The sequence below is a fragment of the Leptopilina boulardi genome, unplaced genomic scaffold (genome assembly GCF_019393585.1).
Source record: "Leptopilina boulardi isolate dan_hultmark-lab unplaced genomic scaffold, ZJU_Lbou_2.1 LbouV2_371, whole genome shotgun sequence".
NCBI lineage: Eukaryota > Metazoa > Arthropoda > Insecta > Hymenoptera > Figitidae > Leptopilina > Leptopilina boulardi.
The window spans coordinates 1,130,999-1,155,500 of record NW_026137942.1 but is presented as its reverse complement, the minus strand read 5'-3'; the positions used below and the strand labels follow the sequence as shown (position 1 = coordinate 1,155,500).

General features: G+C 30.6%; 2 protein-coding genes across 2 annotated transcripts in view; both read left to right on the top strand.

Moving 5' to 3' along the window:
- LOC127287495 (dynein axonemal assembly factor 10) overlaps positions 1 to 24,502 on the top strand; it is a 97,647-nt gene that overhangs the window by 21,843 nt on the left and 51,302 nt on the right. The window lies entirely within an intron of this gene.
- On the top strand, positions 3,709 to 6,512 carry LOC127287500 (uncharacterized). The gene is made up of 2 exons (XM_051314480.1): positions 3,709 to 4,275; positions 4,746 to 6,512. The coding sequence occupies exon 2, from the start codon at positions 5,093 to 5,095 to the stop codon at positions 5,942 to 5,944; it is 852 nt and encodes a 283-aa protein (XP_051170437.1). The 5' UTR covers positions 3,709 to 4,275; positions 4,746 to 5,092; the 3' UTR covers positions 5,945 to 6,512.

Below are 24,502 nucleotides of genomic sequence, written 5' to 3'. Positions count from 1 at the left end.
CATTTTGTTTAAAAAAATATTTTGCAGTCAAAATTTATCATTAAAAAATAAATTATTTTTCAGAAAAAAGTTGAATGAAAAAAATCAGGGGGGTTGTGAATGCGTTCATATTTTTTATGGTTTTTCTACTTACATTCGCAATCATGTTCGAAACATATATTTTGTTTAAAAAATACTTTGCTGTTAATGTTCATTCTCGAAAAAATTTTTTTTAGAAAAAAAAATTAAAAAACATTAAAAGGGGGGGGGTGGAAAGCATAGCTTGTTGAAACTAGCAGCCGCGCTCACTAACCTTCCATAGACGTCAAACACAAATATTCAATAATAAAGTTCTTTCAAAAAATAAAACAATACAAACTAAAAAAATTAATAAAGAATTCTCAGTACTCTAAACTTATCACAACATTTTGGCACTTTTTGAGAATACATAGTTTTTATATTCTTTTTAAAATTAAAAAATATGTTTCCACATTTAAAAAAACTAACAATTATTTTTGCAATAAAAAATTCTCAGCAACCTAGGCTCTATTGTAATTTTTTGGCAATATTTAGTTTTAAAAAAATTTGAAAGGGTAAAGTTAATACAATACATCCATATTTTAAGGGTCCTCTGCATATGTCCTCAAAGATATTCTAAACCATTAGCAATTATTAAAAAAATATTTAGCACGCAACCTTGAATACAAAAAAATTGAATTCTTTAAGAAAAAACATGATTAAAAAAAATTTACATATTAACCGTTATCATAGCAACCATTACAATCGCAACCGTTACCATAGCAAATGTTACCATAGCAAACGCTTCTACAGCAAATGTTTCCATGGAAAACGCTTCCATGGAAAACGCTTCCATTGCAACTGTTTCCACAGCAACCGTTTCCTTAGGAATAACCGTTAATATAGCAACCGTTACCATAATAAACGTTACAATACTAACCGTTTTCATAGCAACCGTTACCATAGCAAACGCTTCCATAGTAAATGTTTCCATATAACAAACGCTTTCGTAGCAACCGCTACCATAGCAAACGTTACCATAGCAACCGCTTCCATAGCAAACGTTTCCATCGTAATCGTTACCATCACAACCGCTACCTTAGCAGACATTACAATACCAACCGTTTTCATAGCAACCGTAACCATAGCAAACACTTACATAGCAACCGTTGCATAGCAAACGCTTCCATAGTAAATGTTTCCATATAACAAACGCTTTCGTAGCAACCGTTATCATAGCAAACGTTACCATAGCAACCGCTTCCATAGCAAACGTTTCCATCGTAATCGTTACCATGACAACCGCTACCTTAGCAAACGTTACCTTAGCAGACATTACAATGCCAACCGTTACAATAGCAAACGTTACCATAGCAAACGCTTCCAGAGCAACCGTTACCATAGCAAATGTTTACATGGCAAACGCTTCCATAGCAACCGTTACCATAACAAACGTTATCACAGCAATCGCTTTATTAATTTATTTATTCTTATTCAATATTTTTACTTTAATTATTTAAATATTTTATATAAATTTTTATATTTATTAATAAAAAAAATTAAATAAAAAAACATAAAATTAATACCTTTGATATTGTTCTTCTCATTTCTCTTTTCTTCAATACATCAGTGACCGCCAGCTGAAGAGTGTGAACTACGCACCGTACTACCGTCATTATAGACAAATTGAAATTTTCAATTTCATCTACTTCGATAACGTCATTCTCAGTATATTCATTATTCACATTTAATGATTCCGTAATTCTTTCAATTTCAGTAGCTTTATCCAGGTCCTGGAGCAATTGGGTTATTTTTATCATATTGCGTCCATTATCGGAAGTACAGGTGTACAATTTTTGCAAATCAATCGCAAAATTATGCAAAATTTTCAACACAACGTCCATTAAGTTTTTAGACGTATGCCGCAATCTTAACTCCTTAACAGCCAAAATACGGAGTTCTATTACTCCGTCCTTTATGAATTGAACGTTCAAGCCAAGGAACGATCTGTTATACCGAGTTGCAACGTCATATTTTAACCTTATTAATGGAACCTGTTGAAAAAATGTTATATAAAAAAATGGTAAAAATAATTTAATATCCCTGGTGAAAATTATTCGTTCGAATTTTTTTCGAAATTCGTGCAGATATTCACAGGAAATTCTGTATGTATTTTCGTACGAATTGTGGATGGAATTTTTTTAAAATTTAATTTCGTACGTAATTTCGCTGGGAAAATTTTTCCACGAACAAAACCTTTCATCCAAGCGGATTTCACGCAAATTTTATACGGATTTTCTAGTAAAATATGCAGAAATTTTTTTTAAAAATTGGCACTAAATTCGCACGAAAATAGTTTGGAAACAATATTAAATTAAAATATTTACAGAAAAAAATGACGATAGAAATTCTTTGAAAATTTCCATACGGATTTCCTATTAAACATTGAGCAACAAAATTTTGTCCGAAATTAGAAACAATTTCGTTTGATAAAAAATAGTTTTAACCTTACAAAATTTGCAGACAAAATTTACGAGCAAAATTTCATTTCGTACAAAATTTAACAAAAAAAATTTTCCTCGAAAAAAAATTAAAATTTATAGGGTAAGTGCTTCAATTACGGCAAGTGCATCCATGACGGCGCTTTCATTAAAAAAACTATTATTACTATTATACTTAATATAACAGTTACAAATGTTGAAAATATTTAAAATTGACACTGTTGCGCCATCTGTGTTCATCTAACTGAGTTAACTATATACCTAACCAAACCAGTTCAGTTGACTAAGTCTTTATTAATAAAAGTTGCATCATATAAAGAATGCTCAATTTAATTAGTAAAATACGTGTTTTATTGACTATTTTTCTATAAGTTATGGGTCCAGAAGCTCAAACACTACGCTGAATATAAAATGTTGTATACTGCGGTTCGAGAAAAGTGAAAAACGAAAAGTTTTTTTTTGTTCCGCTATACGCTAGTGCCTTTTTTGAGAAAAGTGACGTCGCAAATATTTTATGCAGTGCAACATTACAAGCGTTAATAAATTTAACCTGTTGTTTGAAAATTTTTTTTTTAAACAAAAAAAAAGTCAAAAGCAAACAAATAATCTTTGACAATAAGTAAACGTGAATGTATATTTATCGAACATATTGACATCGCGAACGTATTTCTTATAGTGTTGATTTACGTATAGTTCCTTTTGTTTTTTCGAATCGACCTTCTTTTCGAAAAGTAAAAATGAGTTTTTCGACAGTTAAAATACCCCCTCTTCAAAAAGAAAACTACGATACGTGGAAGATTCATATGAAAGCTTTGCTCATAAAAAATGACGCATGGGGTTATGTCAACGGTACCAAAGTAAAGCCAGAAGTGGCAGAAGGAAACGAAGCTCAAGTCAGTAAATGGACAGTCAACGCCGAAAAAGCCATGTCTGATACAATACTTGCCATGAGTGCAGACGAATTAAAACACGTAATTGGATGCAACACATCGAAAGAAATCTGGCAAAAATTGAAAAGTCTCTACGAATCAGAGGGGCCAACACGAAAAGCAATGCTTTTAGAAGAATTAATTCACCACAAAATGGATGAGTCTCAGGATATGCGAGATCACGTGTTGAATTTTTTCGACACAGTCAACAAATAGACGTTTTCATCTCGAATATATTTTAGAGCGCATGCGTGACGAATAATTCGGACTTCCGGTAAAACTCGGTCATATTTGTCTAAATGAAATTAGATTTTTAAGAAAATAGTTTTATTTAAATTATTAAAGTAATTAAAAATTGGTAAGCTCAATCAGAAAAGAAGTAATGAATTCGGAAAATTTGCGTATCTTAAAAAGAAAAGTTGGAGGGCACAAGCGTTGCTGTTATGGCCTGTGTAAAAGTGACAGTCGAACTAAAGCATACCACGAAATTGGAAATTTTTATTTTATTTGCTTTCCAAAACCATGTATACAGTTTAGAAGAGGCGAAATTGAAAATAAAATATTAAAATCTCACTTAAAGTTATTTGGAGAATGTGCAAAAAGTGACAAATGGTTAAAAGCATGTGGACGCACAGACAAAAAGTTCAACCATATAAGTAAGGTTACGAGATATTCTTATATTTGTTTATTGCATTTTTCGGGAGAAGCTGGACCAACAGAGCAATTTCCAGATCCTGAAAGTTTTAAAAATAATTTTTCTGGACAAAAGAAGGTAAAAAACTAAAATTATTGTAAATAAATGAATTATAGACATAACATCAACATTGCCAGTAACCTAACCTAAAAATGTAAGTTCAAAATAAAGGAGCAAATATTATTATAGCAATACCTTTATTAATAATTGAATTAAACTACATAAAAATTATTTTTGAACTAAAAATAAGTATTTTTAAATACTCAACAATAAAAGTAAGAAAAATATTTTGTGCATATATTTATATATGTGTGTGCACAATAAATATATATTGTGCTACAGTAATTTTCAAATAATTAAATTACTTAAAAAGTATAAAAGAAACATATTATGCATTGATATTTATATTACTTATAACTTGAATTAACAATAAATGTAACAATAATTTCAATAATTCTGTTCAGTTATTATTAAATACGACACAACCTAACCTATATTGCAATGGTAAAATATTACATTTATAAATTATGTAAAATGGATAAAAAGTAATATAAACTGTACTGAAAATTTAATATATTTTTTATACATACTGTGTAATTTATAGATAAATTATTTACTTCACAGAAAATCTGCAAAATTCATAGTTCTCTGGAAAATAAGTACTTAAATGGTTCATCAAGTACGAAGGAAAGTGATGTTCCCGAAATAAATAAATTAAATTCAACGTTACCACCGTCATCTGATATAGTGCAGCAGGAAATCGTTGGACTGAAAGAAAATTCTGGTGATGTGATAGTAAACGACGTAGATTTGCGAGAAGTTACATCGTTTTAGTTTCCCAAGGAGGACAATGCTTTGTCAATTAGTGTAGATGGTCAAAAAGAAAATTTCATCATGAACACTGTCACCACAAAAATGTCGATAGAAACACAAACCGATTTTACAGATTATATTGCTTATAAAGATGAAACATGTCAAAGCTATATAAATCAACGCTCTTTAAGTTCTCAAACGTCGTAAAAATTAATGAAAGAAACAATTTCAACAAAAAAAATTATTCAGAGAATAATTTTATTAAAAATAATGTAACTGAAACTTTGAAAAAAATTGTTACGCGTTTTCAACAATTTTTAGAAAAAAATGAGAAGGAATCTTTATTTTATACTGGTTTAAGATTTAAACAAATTTTGATTCTTCTTACGAAAAGTAATTGTGATTCAAAAATGAGATTATTAACACCTTTACAAGAACTAATTATTGTGTTAGTTCGCTTAAGGTGTGGGTTACTTTTGGAGGATATGGCATACAGGTTTCGTATTAGCGTTGGACTTTTAAGCAGCATAACAACAACTTGGATTCAATTTATGTATCGAGAATTTACAGAAAACTTGCGACCAAAAATGTTTGCTTCGAGAGAACAAGTCCAAAAACATGTTCCATTAATTTTCAAACAGTTTAAAAACCTTCCAGTAATTATAGATTGCACCGAATTTTTTTGTGAATCTCCAGGAAATTTTGAACATCAGGGAAATGTATATTCATCATATAAAAGTCATACTACTTTCAAGGTTTTAATAGGATGTACACCAAATGGCGGTATAGGTTTTGTTTCCGATGTGTATGAGGGATCTATTTCTGATCGCGAAATTGTTATTCAGTCGAAACTGGCTGACTATTTGATTCCTGGTGATGTTGTCCTGGCTGATAAAGGATTTACTATTCAAAATGTTGTTGAGCAGATAGGGGCACATTTGAATATACCACCATTTCTTCGAAATAGAGATCGATTCACAGCTCAAGAGGAAATAGCAAAAAAAAAATAGCTAAAGAAAGAATTTATGTTGAGCATGCGGTGGGCAGGTTAAAACAGTTTCGATTTCTCCAAAGAACAATACCATTAAGTATGAGGGGTATAATTTCTCAATTAGTGTTTGTTTGTGCTTGTCTTGTAAATTTTGAAGATCCTCTTGTTTTTGATAAAAAGTAATTTTGTTAAATCAGAGGATAGCAATGTTTTTAATGATTTTAATTATCGGTTTTCTCATAGAGAATTGCCTACATTTACGGATTTAAGTATTATAATCATAATGAAAACAATGAAATAAAATACTTAGAAATTTAAATTTGTATCCCGTAATTTTAAAAATATTTAATTTTCTATATAATTTTGTAAATAATTGCTGTAATAATTATACTCGTGACTTCAATAATGTTTTATAAGAATTTTTAAAATATATTCGAATAATCGTCACATTTCTTCTCTGAATGAGTTGTATATATAAATAAATGAAATTAATTTTTACGAACAATGATTCGTTACAATTAACAAATAAATTGTAATTTTTTTACAATATTCTGTAACAATTGTAATATTAAGTACAATTATTATTATTATTGACACTAACGTATTTGAATTGTAATTGTAAAAATGTTTTTTATGTCGCAAATAAATGAATTTGTAAAATATTTCGTAATGAGTTTTTAATATATGTAATCAAATTTAAAAAAAAAAATTTTATAAATATAATTAGTTTACTGCTCGTATATTATTTTAGGAATAATATTTCAGAAATATTTATTTAACCAATTTTCAGTTTATCTATAATTATAAAGAATAAATATAATAGGTTTCATTATAAAATGTTTATTAATTTTAAAACAAAGATACATATATTAAATATATAAAACCTTTTACAAGTAACTATCACAGAGATCTGGTAACGATTTTTAAAATCACATTTGTAATAATTTCCTTAGTATGCGTATGTTACTTATAACAATATTATACAGTAATAATAATATTCAAAAGTTGCAAAATTACACATATTATTTTTGATACATGTATTATAATACTGTTTGTATTTCCATGAAACGCTTTCAATGATTAAATATCCAAATAAACACGCAATTTCGTTTTACTTAAAATTATAATTTTTAAATTAAAATAATTATTATATAGTATATGAAGCAATGTCTTTAAGTGTTAGGCAGTCAGTAATAAAAAATGTATGACATTATTAAAAAAAATACATTTTTTCTAAAATGGAAAACAATATTTACTGCATGTGATCACAATTCGTCAAAATGAAAATTGAATGGTGTTAATTTTCTTGGCACTCTCATTTCAAAATATTCAGGCGCTAAAATATTTTTATGAAAACTCATTGCTTTAGAAATAAGTGGGGTTGCAAAGTCATAATCAAATCTTATTCTTTGAATGTGAAAATCATGAGGTGTCCAAATCATAAAATCACACCAATATCGTTCGGTTATGGCCATTTGAATTTGTACCTGCATATGATACTGATGATTTTTCTTTAATTGTAAAGTGCTTCCCTCTAATTTACAACAGAAACTGGAAATTTGTTGCTTCTTCAATTGGTAAATTTCAATCGGTTTCAGATTTTCCAAAAGTTTTGGACATTTTATTTCTCAAAGGCCGTAAGAATTTTCAATCGTATCAAAAACGAGAGCGTCAGGTGAAGCACCTAATCCCACGAATTTTGAATTAACCCACAGACCGGTGTCTTCAACTTCAAAACCAAGAATTTCTGTATAACTTTTATACTGATTTTTTTCTACTTACTCGTTTCGCTTAACATACTCCAAAGCAGCAGATCGAACTGCGTTTTGTTTCCACAGATGACGTTCAACTAAATTGTACAATTGTTTTTCGTTCTTTTTTAAGGTAAAAGTTTTTAACATCATTCAGTTCATAATCAACATGTTCGGAGGTGACGGGTTCCATTGTTACAGAAATTCTGCAATCAGCAAAATCTTCTTGGATAATATTTTCCGACGCCTGCAGACAGGTATATTGCACACCATTACTATTTTCATCAGGGTTTAATAATAATTCCCACATGCTGACTGATGAACGTTATGAACTTTCTTCCTTCAGACTTTTTAGAAAGTTTTCTTGTCGTTCTGGCGGAGAATTTTAGAGTTCCCAGTGGACGTGGATCGAACGCTTTTTTTTGAGCATGATTTTTTATGCCTTTATACTGATTTTCGTCAGCCACAAGTGGACATTTACTTTGACGACCTCGATTCCACTCGCACGGTTTGCTGGTACATGCATTGCTTGATTGAACTGTCATGACGAAGTCAAGCAGGGCATACAACAAAGCAGCAACGTGGCTGCATCGACCCATCGTAGATGCTTTACATTGGCACTTTGCATCCAGTACATCTGCAGTGACGTTGTGCAACATTATATTGACATTGTAATTCTGCTGTCTGAAGGAAGCTAAAACGTGAGCTTTAATACAGTAATAATTTTCTTTCGTTACAGCATCCACAATATTTTGAACATGACCGCTGTCAAAATATTGTTTTCCTCTGGCTAGCGGTTTCGCCGTACTAAAATCTACATTCACGTTCTCCTTGTCCCATGCAGATAGTATATTGTTATTTGTGAGAACAGTGAGTTCGTCCTGCAATACGCATGTTGCAATTAAATGCTTGTAAATGCATCCGTAATTGAAATTTTCCGGGATTTTGTTGTGAGGAAATTTCATCCACGCCAAAAGAAATGGAACAGTAGCATTTCTTTGCAACAGAGGCCTTCTTACATTTTTCTCTTTCATAGCCAACCATTTTCCAGAATCAACGTAAGGATCCACACTGATTTTGTTTTGGAGACAAATTTTCACCCTGCAAGAAAAATTCGTCCTTCAAATAATTCAGCAATTTTATTTTATACATTTTTATGGTAAACACATATCATATATTAACAGTCGCAATATAATTAAAAAAGAATTTATATATAAATTTTTTTTATTATTCTATTCAAAATAAATATTGATTACAAAAAAAGCCATTAAAAATTGTCAACACATTTTTTCAAAAGAAATTAATCAATTAAACTCACATTTACATAAATTTATATTTTAATATTAATACTTGTATATAATTTTATTTACAAATATAAATAAAGTTTATCATATCGCTATAATAAGAAATATTTCATTTTATAATATACATATAATATATATATTTTATAAAATAATATTATTAGTCAGTTAACGTGTATAACGACAAAACAATTTTTTTAATATAAATGAATTAAAATTACAAATTTCTGTTTTTAAATTATATAAATTTAGTTTATAGGTTATGTTTGTTTTACGAAACATTTATTTCATTCTTTTAAACACTATATAATTTATTTCTATGGTACTACATTATAAATTATATTTAAATATATAACTGATTAAACATAAATTATAACATAAAAAGTATCTCATATAATATCACAATAGTATATATAAACATACGAATGCTTACCTTGCAACCAAATCCTTTTTTTTCCTTTCGTTTCTTGTTTTCTACAATCCAACCACCTTCTTAATTCAAGACTACTATTGGCCTCAACATCATATTTTAATTTAGCCCCTGGTATATCGTTTTCAGTAATATTAAATTTTAAAAAAGGAATTGGGAACTGATAAACTACAATACGCCATCTGGTGAGAGACCGATCTCTTACTCCATTTTCCTTCTTTGTCTCTCTTCAATTAACATGTTAGAAAGAGGAGAAAAATCAAAATGGAGGGAGAGATCGGTCTACAGTTACTATATTATTACTAGACCACCGATCCCAATACTTGTAGCACACATATTGAACAGAAAAAAATGACCGAGTTTATGACATTCGCGGAAACTGTCATGGCGACCACGTATGCGCAAAGCGTATTTCCTATTCGAGATGAAAAGGTCTATTGGAATCCATGGAAATAAAAATTCCTCAAGAAATAAATGAGCATAAAAACCGTAAGATCGGATAATGGGAGGGAATATAAAAGTTGAAAATTCGAGGAATACTTGAAGACGCAAGGAATCTGCCATCAACTCACAACGGAATATACACCTCAGCAGAATGGCGTTGCAGAACGTCTGAACAGAACACTTGTTGAGATGGCAAGGTGTATGATACTACAATCTGATCTTCCTCAAAGCTTTTGGACAGAAGCTGTTTTGACCGCCTGCTACATCAGAAATAGGTGTCCATCGAAAAGTTTGGAAGGAAACACCCCTCATAAAATTTGGAAAGAAAAAATATCAACTGCAATTCATTTTCCAATTTTTGTTCAAAAAGCACACATGTTGGACAAATCTACCAAAGCGAAAACAGAGAGAGGAAAATTTTCCAGTAAAACGATCGAATGTATCTTTGTTGCGTACTCAACTGAATCCAAGGCTTATAGATTGTGGGATCCGGAATCGAAGAAGATTCGTCGAAGCCGCGATGTCGTTTCGTTAAAATTTTCGAAGGAAAACCGAAGTTTGAAAATTTCAAAACTGAAAAAGATGACATCGATGGACTAAAGCTTTTGTTTGTGAATTCGTTAAGTGCTCCCAAAAGTGTTGCAGTAGAAAACCTTCTTCAAGTAGAAGAAAATCCTCCGAATAATCATCAAAATGAATTTCCACAACAAGCACAACCACAACAAATGAAACCTGGAAGAGGACGCCCTAAGATAATTCGTACTGGAAAGATAGGCAGAGCTGCAAAACAACGATATATGGTCCCCATTCGAGAAGATTCAAGTGAAAGTGATTACGACGATGACAATTAAATTAAAAATCAAGAAGTGCAAGAAAGAGTAGAACAAAACTCGGAACTGGATGAAGTCGATGAAGAGGAAGCACCTGCATCAAAGTGTTCAATTGAATACGTCGGATTAACTGAAAAAGGAGATCCAGCCACAGTAAAAGAAGCTCTAGCAAGTTCAGAGGCAAGCGAATGGATGGAAGCTATGCAAGACGAGTATCAGGCTTTAATGAAGAACAAAACGTGGACATTAGTTGATCGTCCGAAAGACAAAAATGTTATTGGATCAAGATGGGTTCTACGTACAAAAACTAAAGCTGATGGTTCCGTGGAACGGCGAAAAGCCAGAGTTGTAGCCAAAGGCTTTTCACAAGAACCAAACGTCGACTTTCATGAAACGTTCGCCCCTGTTGCAAGAATTAGCTCGATTCGAATTGAACTTGGGGCCGATTCCATTTCAATTTAGACAGGCTATGTTTCTGTAACTCATGTTATCGTTTCCTATGAAAATATATTATTTTTCCCACAATTTTAGACGACACGTGTTTTGCCGTTTTACAAAAAAAAATTATTTAACGAAGTTAGGCGCATTTGAATTTTTATAACTGCAAAGTCAGATTTCAAAAAAATGACTATTTTACAAAAGAATTTATTGAGGTCCTGAGTCTTGAGAAAGAGTAAAATTTTTTTTTATTTTTAAAAGATGAAAATTCGAAGTTTTTTTGAACTTTTTACGAGATGTAACAAAATTTTAAAAAGAAAAAATATTAGTTTTTAAACATTAAATAAATAATTTGTTTTACTGGTATCTTCAATTTGCAGAGCATTTAAATTTAAATAACACGCATGACATCAATGAAACTTGTATTTTTTCAAATACATTAAAGTTTAAATTCTCCACTTGAATGCAAAATGTTATGTCACAAAAATTGACAAATTAAATGAATTATATTTAAGAAAAAACAAATTCCTAAGTACATAAATATTATTATGCGCTATAGTACACTTATAAAGTTTACTAAATACGTCAATTTTCTATTTCAATACGATGCCAATCATGATATGCTGTTTGTGCCATAAACAGTTCTTTTTCTCCGTGTTCAGTTTCTTCTACTTTCTATAAGTGACACTTTTGAATTCCCCTAACAGCTTTTACATTCTTCGTTTTCTGAATTAGTTCATTTCTGTATTTTTTTAAATTTTTAGATGAAAGGTACAACAGTTTAGTAGCGCTGGAGTATTTTTGAACTTCATGAATAAACGATTCAGCATTTTTAATGCTCTCTATATGTGGCATTCTCAAATTGTGTGTGGTTGCAAGATGTTTTACAACTCCCCCAATGCCATCACAGGCACCCTTTCCATGACCAGTTGCTGAGAAAATCCATTTTCGGCTTTGTTCTAGTTTCTAGTATTGCGTTATTCCAAATAGCAAAAGTTACATTTTCCTCACTAACTTCATCTGCAATACCTAAAGATTGAAGTGTTATACCATTCCTTCCAGGGCATTGAGTGCATTCTTGGAAATTACAATCTTCAGTTATTGGCGAACAAAGTACTAAAGAAATTACCTCCTTTTCAACATTAGACATATTCGCATGTCGTTGATTTCTAATATTATTTAGTGCAGTAAGATAAAGCTCAAAATTGGCACAGTAAATACCCGGTAAGAAGCGAAGAATCGAAAAGAATTCAGAATCTGAATTCCTTTGAATGGGTGATTTTACGTTTTTATTCAATTCCTCGATGAAGCAAAAAAAAGTAGAAAAATCTATTCTTCTTAATTGACTTGGCCAAAATTTATACTCTAAATTATACATGTAACCTGACGCAGTCAATTGCAAGGCATAAAGATACCTCATTTAATCTACAAATTTTCTATTCCTCTAAATACGCTCCTGATGTCATGACACAGTCAATTAAAAGGAATAGACATATCCACTTCACTCTCCAAATTTCTTATTCCTTTCAATGCGCTTCAGAAATTTTGATACTGTCGCTTGAAAGGAATAGATATTTAAAATTTACTCTCCAAACATTTAATTTTTCTCTATTCACTACCAAAAATTTGAAAATATTAAACTTTGCGCATTAAGAAGAATAAGAAGTCTGAATTCTTTTCTATTGACTTAATATGTACTGGGAATAGAAAAAATGATTATTCATCTCTCAATCTTGGATTTTCCGACGAGTTGACTCTGAGACTCGAACCCTCGACCATCATATCTCTCAACCGCACTGGGAGCGCCTTAACGCGCTCGACCAGGGGAGGTTATAAAATTTTTTGAGAAAATGTCTTATAATGAACACATTAAACAGATACATATATTATTTTGTTAAGTCATCAAACAGCTTTTCAGATGTTCATTATTACAAAGAGTATATTATCGTATATATATTTTTATGAACATTAATGATATTAATTAATAATTTTGTCAATTTAAATAGTTTTAAATGATTAATTGTGTTAATAAATAAAAATTATATTTTTTTTTTCTTAAGCTTAAGCTTATGGAAATATTTCCATATAATATAAATAAATAGTTCAGGTCTCATATATTGACTAATATTATTAAAATTCTATTTTACAGAATATTCAAGTATAAAAATAATTTCCCGGTAAGAGGCGAATAATTGAAAAGAAGAGTTCCAATTCTTTTGAATGGGAGCATTTACGTTTTTATTCAATTCCTCGATAAAGCAAAAAAAAGTAGAAAAATCTATTCTTCTTAATTGACTTGGCCAAAATTTATACTCTAAATTATATACATATTATTCTTAACAACCTGACGCTGTCAATTGTAAAACATAGAAATGCCTCATTTATTCTCCACATTTTCTATTCTTCTGAATGCGGTCCAAAATGCGACATTTAAAATTTACTCTCCAAACATTAAATTTTTTTCTATTCGCTTCCAAAAGTTTGAAAATAAGAAACTTCGCGCATTAAGAAAAATAAGAAGCCTGAATTCTTTTCTATTGAGTTATCTCTACTGTGAATAGAAAAGAATTTATTTTTTATATATTTTGATGTTGAATGAGGAATTGAGTAAAAACGTAAATTCACCCATTCAGAAGAATTGAAAATGATCAACTAGTTAAATTAGTTAGTAATTAATTATTACTTATATTCTTTTAAAATCTTAAAATTTATATTCATTTTCTTTCGCTTCTTATAATATTTAAAAAAAATTGAAATGATTAGGAATTATTAATATACTCGCCAGTTTTTTCATTCCTTTCAATACACTTTTAGAAATCTGACGCAGTCGATTGCAAGAAATAGAAATATTTAATTCATATTACAAAATTCCCATTCCTCTGAATACGGTCCTAAAAACTTGACTCAGGCGATTGCGAGGCATAGAAATACTGAATTTATACCCTAAATTTCCTATTCCTCTGAATATGCTTTTAAAAACCTGACGCAGTCAATTGCAAGGCATAAAGATACCTCATTTAATCTAAAATTTTCTATTCCTCTAAATACGCTCCTGATTCCTCTAAATTCCTCCTTGACACAATCAATTAAAAGGAATAGACATATCCACTTCACTCTCCAAATTTCTTATTCCTTTCAATGCGCTTCAGAAATTTTGATACTGTCGATTGAAAGGAATAGATATTTAAATTTTACTCTCCAAAAATTTAATTTTTCTCTATTCGCTACCAAAAATTTGAAAATATGAAACTTTGCGCATTAAGAAGAATAAGAAGTCTGAATTCTTTTCTATTGACTTACCTCTACTGGGAATAGAGAAGAATTCATTTTTCTGATATTTTGATGTTCAGTGAGGAATTGGGTAAAAACGTAAAATCGCCTATTCAGAAAAATTAAAAATTCTTAACTTCTGCTCTATGTCTGCAAACTTTCAATTTTTCTCTATTCCTCGCTTCTTACCGGGTACACAAGCAAAATTCTTTTGACGGATCAATCATAACCCATTTCGGTCGCAAGGAATAAAAAGTAGATTTACCCATTTTTGCATTCGGATGTTGCCTTTTAAAAAGGTAAAAAATTTCATTAACACTACGTGTTAAAAAGCGTTTAGCTTTTTGTACCTTTTTACCATTTTCATAAACGTTTATAACATCTTTTTTATTTGGACTTTGACGAGAACAATCTAAATCATCATTTAAATAATATTCTTCTGCTAATTTCACGTCTGCTTCGCTTAAAGAATGTCCACGATGTGGGTTTGGTAACTGATAAATTCCCTTTTCTTTTTCTAACTTTCTTGATTCGTTGACCATGTCCAGTGTTACTTGTGAAAAATTGCTTAAAATCTGATTTTTAGAATAAACATCGGGAATTATTGTTAATAATCGAAGTATTTCAGAGTATGTTGTGCAATTTTCAAGAACCAAATTGAATTTTTCGTCCCATACTTGGTTATTTTTATTTTCAGCATCAGCAGATATTGTCACATTGTAAATGTTAGAAAGTTTTCTTGTTATCAACTCAAAAAATGACTGAAGAATTTGGTTTCTTTTATCATCCAGATATCTGTTAATTAATTATTTTAAATACCTATTCGTAAAGATGAAATTTTTGCCTTAACTTGAAAAATTCAGGAAATTGAAAAAAAATTTTAAATTTAATTTTAGTTTTTAATTTTAAAAAAGAAAAAAAATTAAAACATACCTGTTAATTGAATCTTTTTGTACATCTAAACGTAAAGATGCTACATTCAATCCCAAATCAGCAATAATATTGTTTAATTCATTTAAATGTGCTTTGCAATCAAAAATATCAATATCATCTTGTACAGATAAACTTGGTTCAGGAATATCACAATCAATATCTATTTGTAAATGAGATTCGTTATTCTCAAAAAATTGAGAATATCTGTAGTCAGTAGATGTTGCAATTTTCGAGGAAACATCATACAAAGAAACAGTTCGATAATAACATCGTTTTCATATATCATCTTCAAATTTTATGGTTATATCCGGAAAAGAAGATTGAAGCAATGGAGCTAATTCTCTTAACTTCATAAATTTATTTTCCCGTGTACAATATATTACTTTCTTATGAATATATACAAGTTTTCTTTAGTAGCCGTTCCACTTCTGTGAGGAAAAGTGTTATACCCTTATACTCTACCGGACTGGGCCTATTTTAGGACCTCGCATAAGGTAGACATTGCAGCAGGCCTGAGTGGCATTATCGGGCATAGCCATTGGTAAGTAAAGTATGGGTTCACCACTTCCACTCACAAAAATTAAACGGTCATCACCTATGTCACGTATACAATAATAGAAAACAAATTTTCCTCAACCCAAGGCTATGTGGATAAAACGGGCGATCATAGATTGCGTCCTGTAAAGGGAACTGGTGTACTCCTGCTCAACAGGCTTGACCCGAGCTTGGACCTCAAGTAAGTCAATTACAGCGGGGGGCCTGTGTGGCGTTCTCAGGCTTAATGACAATATTATTTTATAACGCTCAATGAGTTTTTCATCCAAATTTTTAAATATAAACATTTTTGCTTCCTCGTGGAGGAAGCTATGTAGTCCTTTCGTTTATAAACTTTTTAAAAATGGTGAAAACAAATTTTCCTCTGTATAGAAACATGTTATATGAGATCCTGATCAATTGTCCGGATGTATGTGTGTGTGTATGTGTGTGTGTATGTGTGTGTGGATCGTTTTTGTGAACACGATATCTTTAACAGGTTTTAATGGATTTGGATAAAATTTGGTAGGGTTATTTAACACATTAATCTCTCAAAAATGACGAAAGGATTTTTAAAAATACCCCAAAAAAAAAATTTTATCGTCTTTTTTCCAAAAATTTTTTTTTAATTGAAAAAATTTTTAAATCGAAAAATTTAAGGTAATATATAATATAATCGTCTTCTTTATGTCAAGATGAATCGATTGATATATATAAAGTATAGATTTGATTGAAATTTAAAGAATTAAAGAAAGTTAAAAAATCAAAAATTCTCATTTTAGCTAAAAAATGATGTGTTTATTTAAATTCATGTTTATATATGAAATAATTTTATTCCCTGCATTGAAACGAATTGGTTGGTATATATAAAGTATAGATTTGATTTAAAATTTGAGAATTAATAAAAATTGAAAAATCGAAAATTCATAATTTAGCTAAAAAAATTTGTGTTTTTTTTAAATACAAGTTGATGAATAAAATAATTGTATTCCTTGCATTAAAACGAATCAATTCGTATATATAAAGTTTATGTTACACTCAAAATTAATTAAAATTTTCTTTATTTTTCAAAAAATTTAATTAATTTAAAACATTTTTAACTCGAAATTTTTTAAATCAATCAATTGAATTGGACAAATTCATTGCTTCCTTCACGAGGAAGCGAATTTTTTGCTTCACACAATGAGGAAGCATAATGTTTATGAAATAAACATAAAGGACCCCCTCCTTGTTTAATTTATTTTGACATATTTCTCAGAATTTCACGATTACGAGCATATGTTGTTCCAAATATAAATGTTAATATTCAAAAGTTTTATAATTTTGGTACAATAAACCTATACGATGTGTTTTAAACCAATTTAACCCAAAGGTGCTTGCACCAAAGATTTTCTACTTAACTTTAATTCTCCAGTATAAGCACATGGTTATAACTCGGGCGCGGGTGGTAAGATGAGGGATACCACTTCCCCTTACAGGACAATAATTAATCGATCATCGACCATCTTATATAAACAATAATAGAAAATAAACCCTCAACCGAAGGCTGTTTTTGACAAAACAAATTGAAGGTAGAAACCCTCGAGAACCCTCATTATCAAAGCAAAGATATATATGTATACATAATCTAATAATAACGAGAAATTTTAAGTGCTAAGAAAATGTGAATGAATGAAGGAATAAATACAAAGATTATTGTAAGATAATTTTCACATGTAAAATATTATAAATTATAACATCACAATATTTCATGATATACAATATTTTTCACATATAACTTTTGAGGAAATTCTATATTTTTATATATAGCAGAATCAATAGCATGAATTTTTAGATGTTCCTTGGATTTAACTCTAGAACAACCAACATAAATTTGACCATGACCAAATGTTGAAATTGGTAAATAAATTCCTACTCTATCAAAATATTGTCCTTGGATTTATTAATAGTCATGGCATAAGCAAGTCTAACAGGAAATTGTCTTCTTACCATTTTGAAAGGATATGTGTTTTGAGAAGGAGATAAATCAATATGTGGAATAAAAACTATTTCACCTTTAGATTTTCCAGTAATTATTTCTGCAGAAATTACGTTTCTCAATAATGATTTTACAACTAATCGAGTCTCATTACATAATCCTTGAACTAAATTCATATTTCTCAAAAGCATAATTATACATCCTACCTTTAAAGATAATTTATGAGGAGGTAAACCATCTGTTATCAAACTATTTAAAAATTCTATTGGAACAATATTATTTACATCTTTTGGGTCGTCATCGACATGTGAATCAACACTATAATAAACTACTTCTTGTCCTTCTAATTTTAACAAAATACGTTCATTTAGGTCTAACACTTCAGAATTAGTCAATGAAAGTATGCATGATGAGTAAACAGATACATCATTTTGATTTATTGACAATCCATATATTTCATCTATTAAATTTCCGCCAGAAATCAAATCCTGTGGAATTTTTAAAACACCGTTCTCTTTTTCAAACATAGGTTGAGTTTTACCGTCACCAACATTTAATAACCAATTTGAAAACTCTTCCTGATTAATATCCAATCTTACATTAACATGTAAGGACCTAGTTTCAAACAGATCCCACAATCTACTATTTTTCACACATACCTCAACAATGTGAGTGCGACTGCCATGCGAAATAATTGGCAAAGTTTGTCTAAAATCTCCTGAAAGCAAAATAACTTTACCGCCGAATGGTTTATTACATTGTGTTATATCTCTCAACATAATCTCCATAGCTTCTAAAGCAAATTTAGGTGCCATCTAATTTCATCCCAAATTATAATTTTGGCATTTTTTAAAAGTTCAGCGTGTTTTGACATTCTACTTATATTACATGTTGAATCTTCATTGATTGGAATAGGAAATTTAAAAATTGAATGTGAGGTTCGTCCACCTCTTAAAAGATTAGCTGCTATACCAGTCCAAGCAACTGCTAAAACTACAAATTCTTCACTTTCAAGAGTAGCAACAATTGTATTTTCTAAATAACTTTTACCACAACCACCAGGTGCAGAAAGAAAAAAGTACCTATTTTTGCAATCATCATTATGTATTGTTGCCATGACATCATCAAAAATTTTGCGCTGATCATTATTGAAACTTTTAGTCAGTACTTCACTTTCTTCTTTGAGCAATTTTAATGCTAGTTCATTAGCTTTCTTGTCGACAGAAATATAATCGTCGAGAATTTTTTGATCAATATTTGGCAAACCAAATTTATTTAGAGAAAATCTATGAAAATTAAGCACTTCATTAATTAATATTAACGCTTTTTGAGTTGCTACTTCTACAGGTACATTATTATCAAAAACCATGTTGTAACAAATTTAGATAGATCAAATTATTAAGTTTAATAGTTGAGAATTCCAATTTTATTTCCCTTTATAATATATTTCTTTATAAATTCGACAGGCACAAAATTTAACAAAAAAAATCAACGCTACTGGTCACTCCACACATTGTTTCTCAACTCATACAAAATATAAAATAATCGTATCTCCAAATTTGTCGATTATATTAATATGAAATGGATTCAATTTGAGATTTGCGTTTAAAAATTATATAAAGACAAAAACAAAGAAACTTGTGGTCAAGGATGGTTGAAAAGTCGATACAAATTAAAAGTAAGCAGCACTCACCAATTAGTCGATAATTTTTTACAGTTTTAACCTACTCAAAGTAAGAGTCAGAAGTTGCAGGCAGACTTCCGGTCCACGTGTATCTCGACGCTAGAAACTAGAAAGATTTGTCGGCCGTAGAAAACTCCTCTTACTCCAATGATCGAGAATCTGTGACCAATGAAAAAATGTCGACGATAATCCACCTTTGGTACCGAAGTCATATATCCTAAAAGAAATAATTGTGTGTATAGAAAATTGGTGGACCACAGATACTGCTCGCACGTAGCGTGCTTGGCGACAAAACCAATGACACGGTGATTTTTCAGTATTCACCAGCCACAGTAAATTCGTTTAAAATTGAGTATAAAAATAAATATCTAACACAATATTGCACAGACTATTTAAACTTAATTACCCCAATTGGGCGTTGTGTCAGATCTCAGTTTACGGCGCTTGGCGCGTTACAATATTAATCTATAAATTATAATTTAAGTATTCCTTTTAGCATGCTTCGTATGCAAAGGGCCCTTGACCACTAATTTCAACCTGCGTATTTAACAAAATTGCTAATCATAAGCCTCTCTCCGCTACTACTACGACGATTATACACAAGTAATCGAAATTCTCACAATGTGTTCTTTGTACTTATTCCATAAATCAATAGCATTCACAGGCAATCCAAACACACATATATATGCATATAGACGACAAAGTTCTTTAGGAAATTTCATGCTTACAGCTTCAGCCAAACAATTATCCTATTTCATTTCCTCATTATCATCCTTATAACCTATTATTGCACAGTCATGACCTTTATACGTATATTTGAATAAATATTTAATGTCATCCTTACTAACACATGGTATAATACAAATATGACTTTCAAATTTTTTACTCAAATAAAGATTATATAGTACGATCATCGAATTGTCAGCGGTACATTTAATTGACCCATCTTTGTTATAAAAAATGATTTTTTACCATCATTTCTTCGCCTGAGTTCCAGATAATTCTTAGAAACATAAGTTGTTTCAGAACAAAACGGCTTTGCATATTTTTTTGTACAAAGTTTCTTCTCTGGATCCATGCAAGGTGAATTTTTATTTCCACAAGGCCCATGAACTTGAAATTGCTTTACAATCTTAAAAAGTTCTGGATTCTTTGTTTCATCTGGAATTTCAGCACATATCATTTTATGTAAAGTTTTTGCATCGCGAATTAGATTGCGTAAAATATAATTAAATGCACATGTGGCAATCCACGCTTTTGAAATTCTATGACATAAACAAATGCAAGAATTGGTCCAAAAATTTCTTTTTCTTTTATATCTTTCATTATCTCTTTCACTTTTTGTTGAAAAACTCTAGTCACAATATACGGACGATCAGATGCAGTTTCAATATCCAACAAATTTTCTGTAATCTCACGCAATTTTGGATTACATGTCATGGTAATAAATAAATTTGGTTTTTCAAATTCTTGAACTAATCCCATAGCATCCATAAAACATTGTTGATAACAACGTGGCACTCCAATAAATGTCAAAGGTAAAATAATCATTTTTCCAAGTCGAACATTTTCTTCTTTTGCTTTATTGAGAACATAATCTATTAATCCACAATACAATTCAGCTTGAAGTTTTTTTTGTTGTAAACGAATGTATTTTAAACGTTCACCTTCTACTTTCGACCAGACATCAACTACATATTGTTGAGTTAATTTTCCTAATTGTAAACATGGATTAAAAGTTCTTCTACATGCCAGACGATACTTATAAAATTGTAAAGGAGTAACATTTCGAGTACCTTGAGTATGCTTAAGGTTAACAGTCCATCCAGGATCACCATGAGGAAAAATTAAAGGATATGTCATGGGATCAACATTTTCGATAAGACTAGATATTGGAATACTCTTTAAACCTTTTGGGTGTATACATATATCACGTTCCATAGGAGGTTCCCCATCTTCGCTAAAAAATACAAGTGCTACTTCACTACAAGATGGAACATTAAATTTGCTTTTATTGAAATTATTTATTCAGAAATAATAGAACTTTATTTAACAGAACAAGATATATTTATTGAATAAAATATTTAATTACAGATCTGTAGCTTTACAGATATATTAACGCTATGACTGCTAATAGTCAACTGAACTCTTGAGGCGATCAGTCCTTTACCTGAAAAGGTACTTAGCCTTCAAGTACTAACCTTATCTTAGTTTGCAGTGAAAAAATTTGTCGATGTACAAATAAAAGAGAAAGTTTGGTAAAATTGCTTTTTGGGGCTGACAACCATTTTTATAACATTACCTGAGTGAACGGTACATGCTGAACATACAATCATTCGAACAGAAAAACACATTTTAGAAACTTCAAAATATAACTCAGCATTTTTTACAAATAATATTCTATATTCAACACTCCCACTTATTTTGTAAGTTTTAAAACACTTATTCCTTCACGCAAATTATTAAATTGCTGTCTTGCTAATGGTTTCGTAAAAATGTCAGCTAACTGTTCTTTTGATTCCACAAAATTTACTTCAATTTCACCGCGATTTAAAATATCATGTATAAAATGATAGCGAACATCGATATGTTTAGATCGTTTATGAAATTCAGAATTTTTAGCTAACCTAATGGCTGACTGATTATCAACAATAATTGGAATACATTTACAAACAATTTTTAAATCTTTTACAATTTGGCGCAGCCAAATTGCTTCTTTTGTTACTTGCGTTAATGCTACATATTCAGCTTCAGCTGTTGACAAGGAAACCATGGTTTGTCGCTGACTAGACCATGATATTGGCCCATTATTTAACAAAAAAATGAAGCCACTTCTAGATTTTCTTTTATCAGGGCATCGTGCATAATCGGCATCTGTAAACCCTTTTATTATTATTGAACTACTCTCACTGTTTCCAAAAACTATACCGTAATCATGAGTACCAATCAGATAGCTAATTATTCTTTTTACTGCTAACCAATGTTCTTGATAAAAAGAATCTAGAAATTGACTCGCATAATTAACAGCGTATTCAATATCAGGACGACTCACTCTTGTTACAAAAAATAGGGAACCTACTGCTTCGCGATATGGAATACGAGAATTAATTTCTTTACTCTCATTCTTACGTAGATACGCTCCAGGTTCAGCAGGTACACTCAAGGGTTTAGCATCTTTCATACCAAATCTTTCAATCACTCTTTTAATATAATTTGACTGATTTGTATCTATTGACAGTTCCATCTGGATTATTTTTAATTGAGAATACTCACTTGCTTCCAATTGTTCTCTTTCCTTTGGGTAAAGTGGTTAAACTCCACGTGTCATTATCTTCGAGGACTTGAATTTCTTCCATTATGGCTTTCTTCCAGTAATTTGAATTAGGACTTGAAAGAATCTCATTATAAGTCATAGGTACAACTTCTGCTATGTGAGCGACAGGTATTCCATAATAATCAGGCAGTTTTAATTCATTTTTGTCTCTCAGTCGCCGCCATCCATTTGGTGGTTTCTCGATCGGTTCCTCTGGTTGTGGGTCAACTGCAGCTTCCTCAAGTTGTAGCTCTTCTTCTTCTTCTTCTTCTTTAACTCCAAAATCAATTTCTAAATGACAGACATTATTATTTTCTTCTTGTTTGTCAATTGTCTTATTTTCTATAAAATCGACGTCACTACTTACATAAATCTTTTGCGTGCTAATGTTCCATAATCGGTAATTTCTCGATTCTCCATCATATCCAACAAAGAGTAGCTTTTTACTTTTTGGATCGAATTTCTTTCTCTTTTCTTTCGGAACATTCAAGTATCCATCAGTACCGAAAACTCGTAAATGGTTAATTTCTGGTTTTCGATTAAACCATTTTTCGTACGGAGTCTTTGTTTCAGCTTGTTGAAAGACTACACGATTTAATAAAAAACACGCGGTGTTAACTGCTTCCGTCCACAGCTTTCTATCCACATTACTCCCTAAAAGCATAGCGCGTGCACTTTCAACAATAGTTCTTATTTCTCTCTCTGCTCTTCCATTCTGCTGATGAATATATGGAGAGGAAAATTCATGTACTATACCTTTATCTTTAATAAATTTACTGAATTCTTCTGAAGTGTACTCGGTTCCATTATCTGAGCGTAAAAATTTTATTTTATTTCCGGTCTGAGTTGTTAAAAAATTTTCAAAGTCCTTAAATCTTGCAAGCACTTCAGACTTATGTCTCAAAAAATAAATTTTTCTATATCCTGTACACTCATCTTTAAACACTAAAAAATATCGTGATCCTCGCGGGGATTCGATATTAATAGGACCACAAACATCAGTGTGAATTCGTTCACCTGGTAGAGAGTCACTTGTTTTATTTCTTGATGGATGTGGCTTGCGTGCTTGCTTACCAATCACACATGCTTCACAAAAGAAATCACTATCTTTTTCGCAAGAAAACCTGTCAATTGAGTAAAATTTACTCGTATTTCTCAAAGCACTAATATTAACGTGTCCCATACGTTCATGCCAAAGCTTTAGCATGTTTTTCTTATTATTATTTTCACTTTGAACCATGTTGCATTCAGATGGCACTTTAACGTCAAATAACATGCGGAATAAATCACCATGACGTACACCAAGTGATGAAAGCTTACCATCACTATCACGAACTTCGCCCTTGTCATTAAAAGTATGAAACGAAAAGTTCTTATTATTTACTGTTCCGATCGAAAACAAGTTCAAACCCGGCACAAACAGCACATCTTGTAATTGTCTTTCACATTGTTTGCTATTTACTTTTTCTTGTACCACTATTGTCCCGACACCACTTACAGGTAATATTTAATAATCTGCAATTTTCACAAAATTATCATTACCTTTTACTGGATCAAGACAGGTGCAAAAATCTTTTCTGAATGTCATGTGCCTGCTAGCACCTGAGTCAGCTATCCAGATATCCTCTTCTTTTTCACTTTGTTCTGAGTAAAGAGCGTTCGTTTCCGTTA

Bases quoted from the DNA above. Each gene is read 5' to 3' on its own strand.
- LOC127287500 (XM_051314480.1), top strand. From the start codon at position 5,093: ATGTCAAAGCTATATAAATCAACGCTCTTTAAGTTCTCAAACGTCGTA.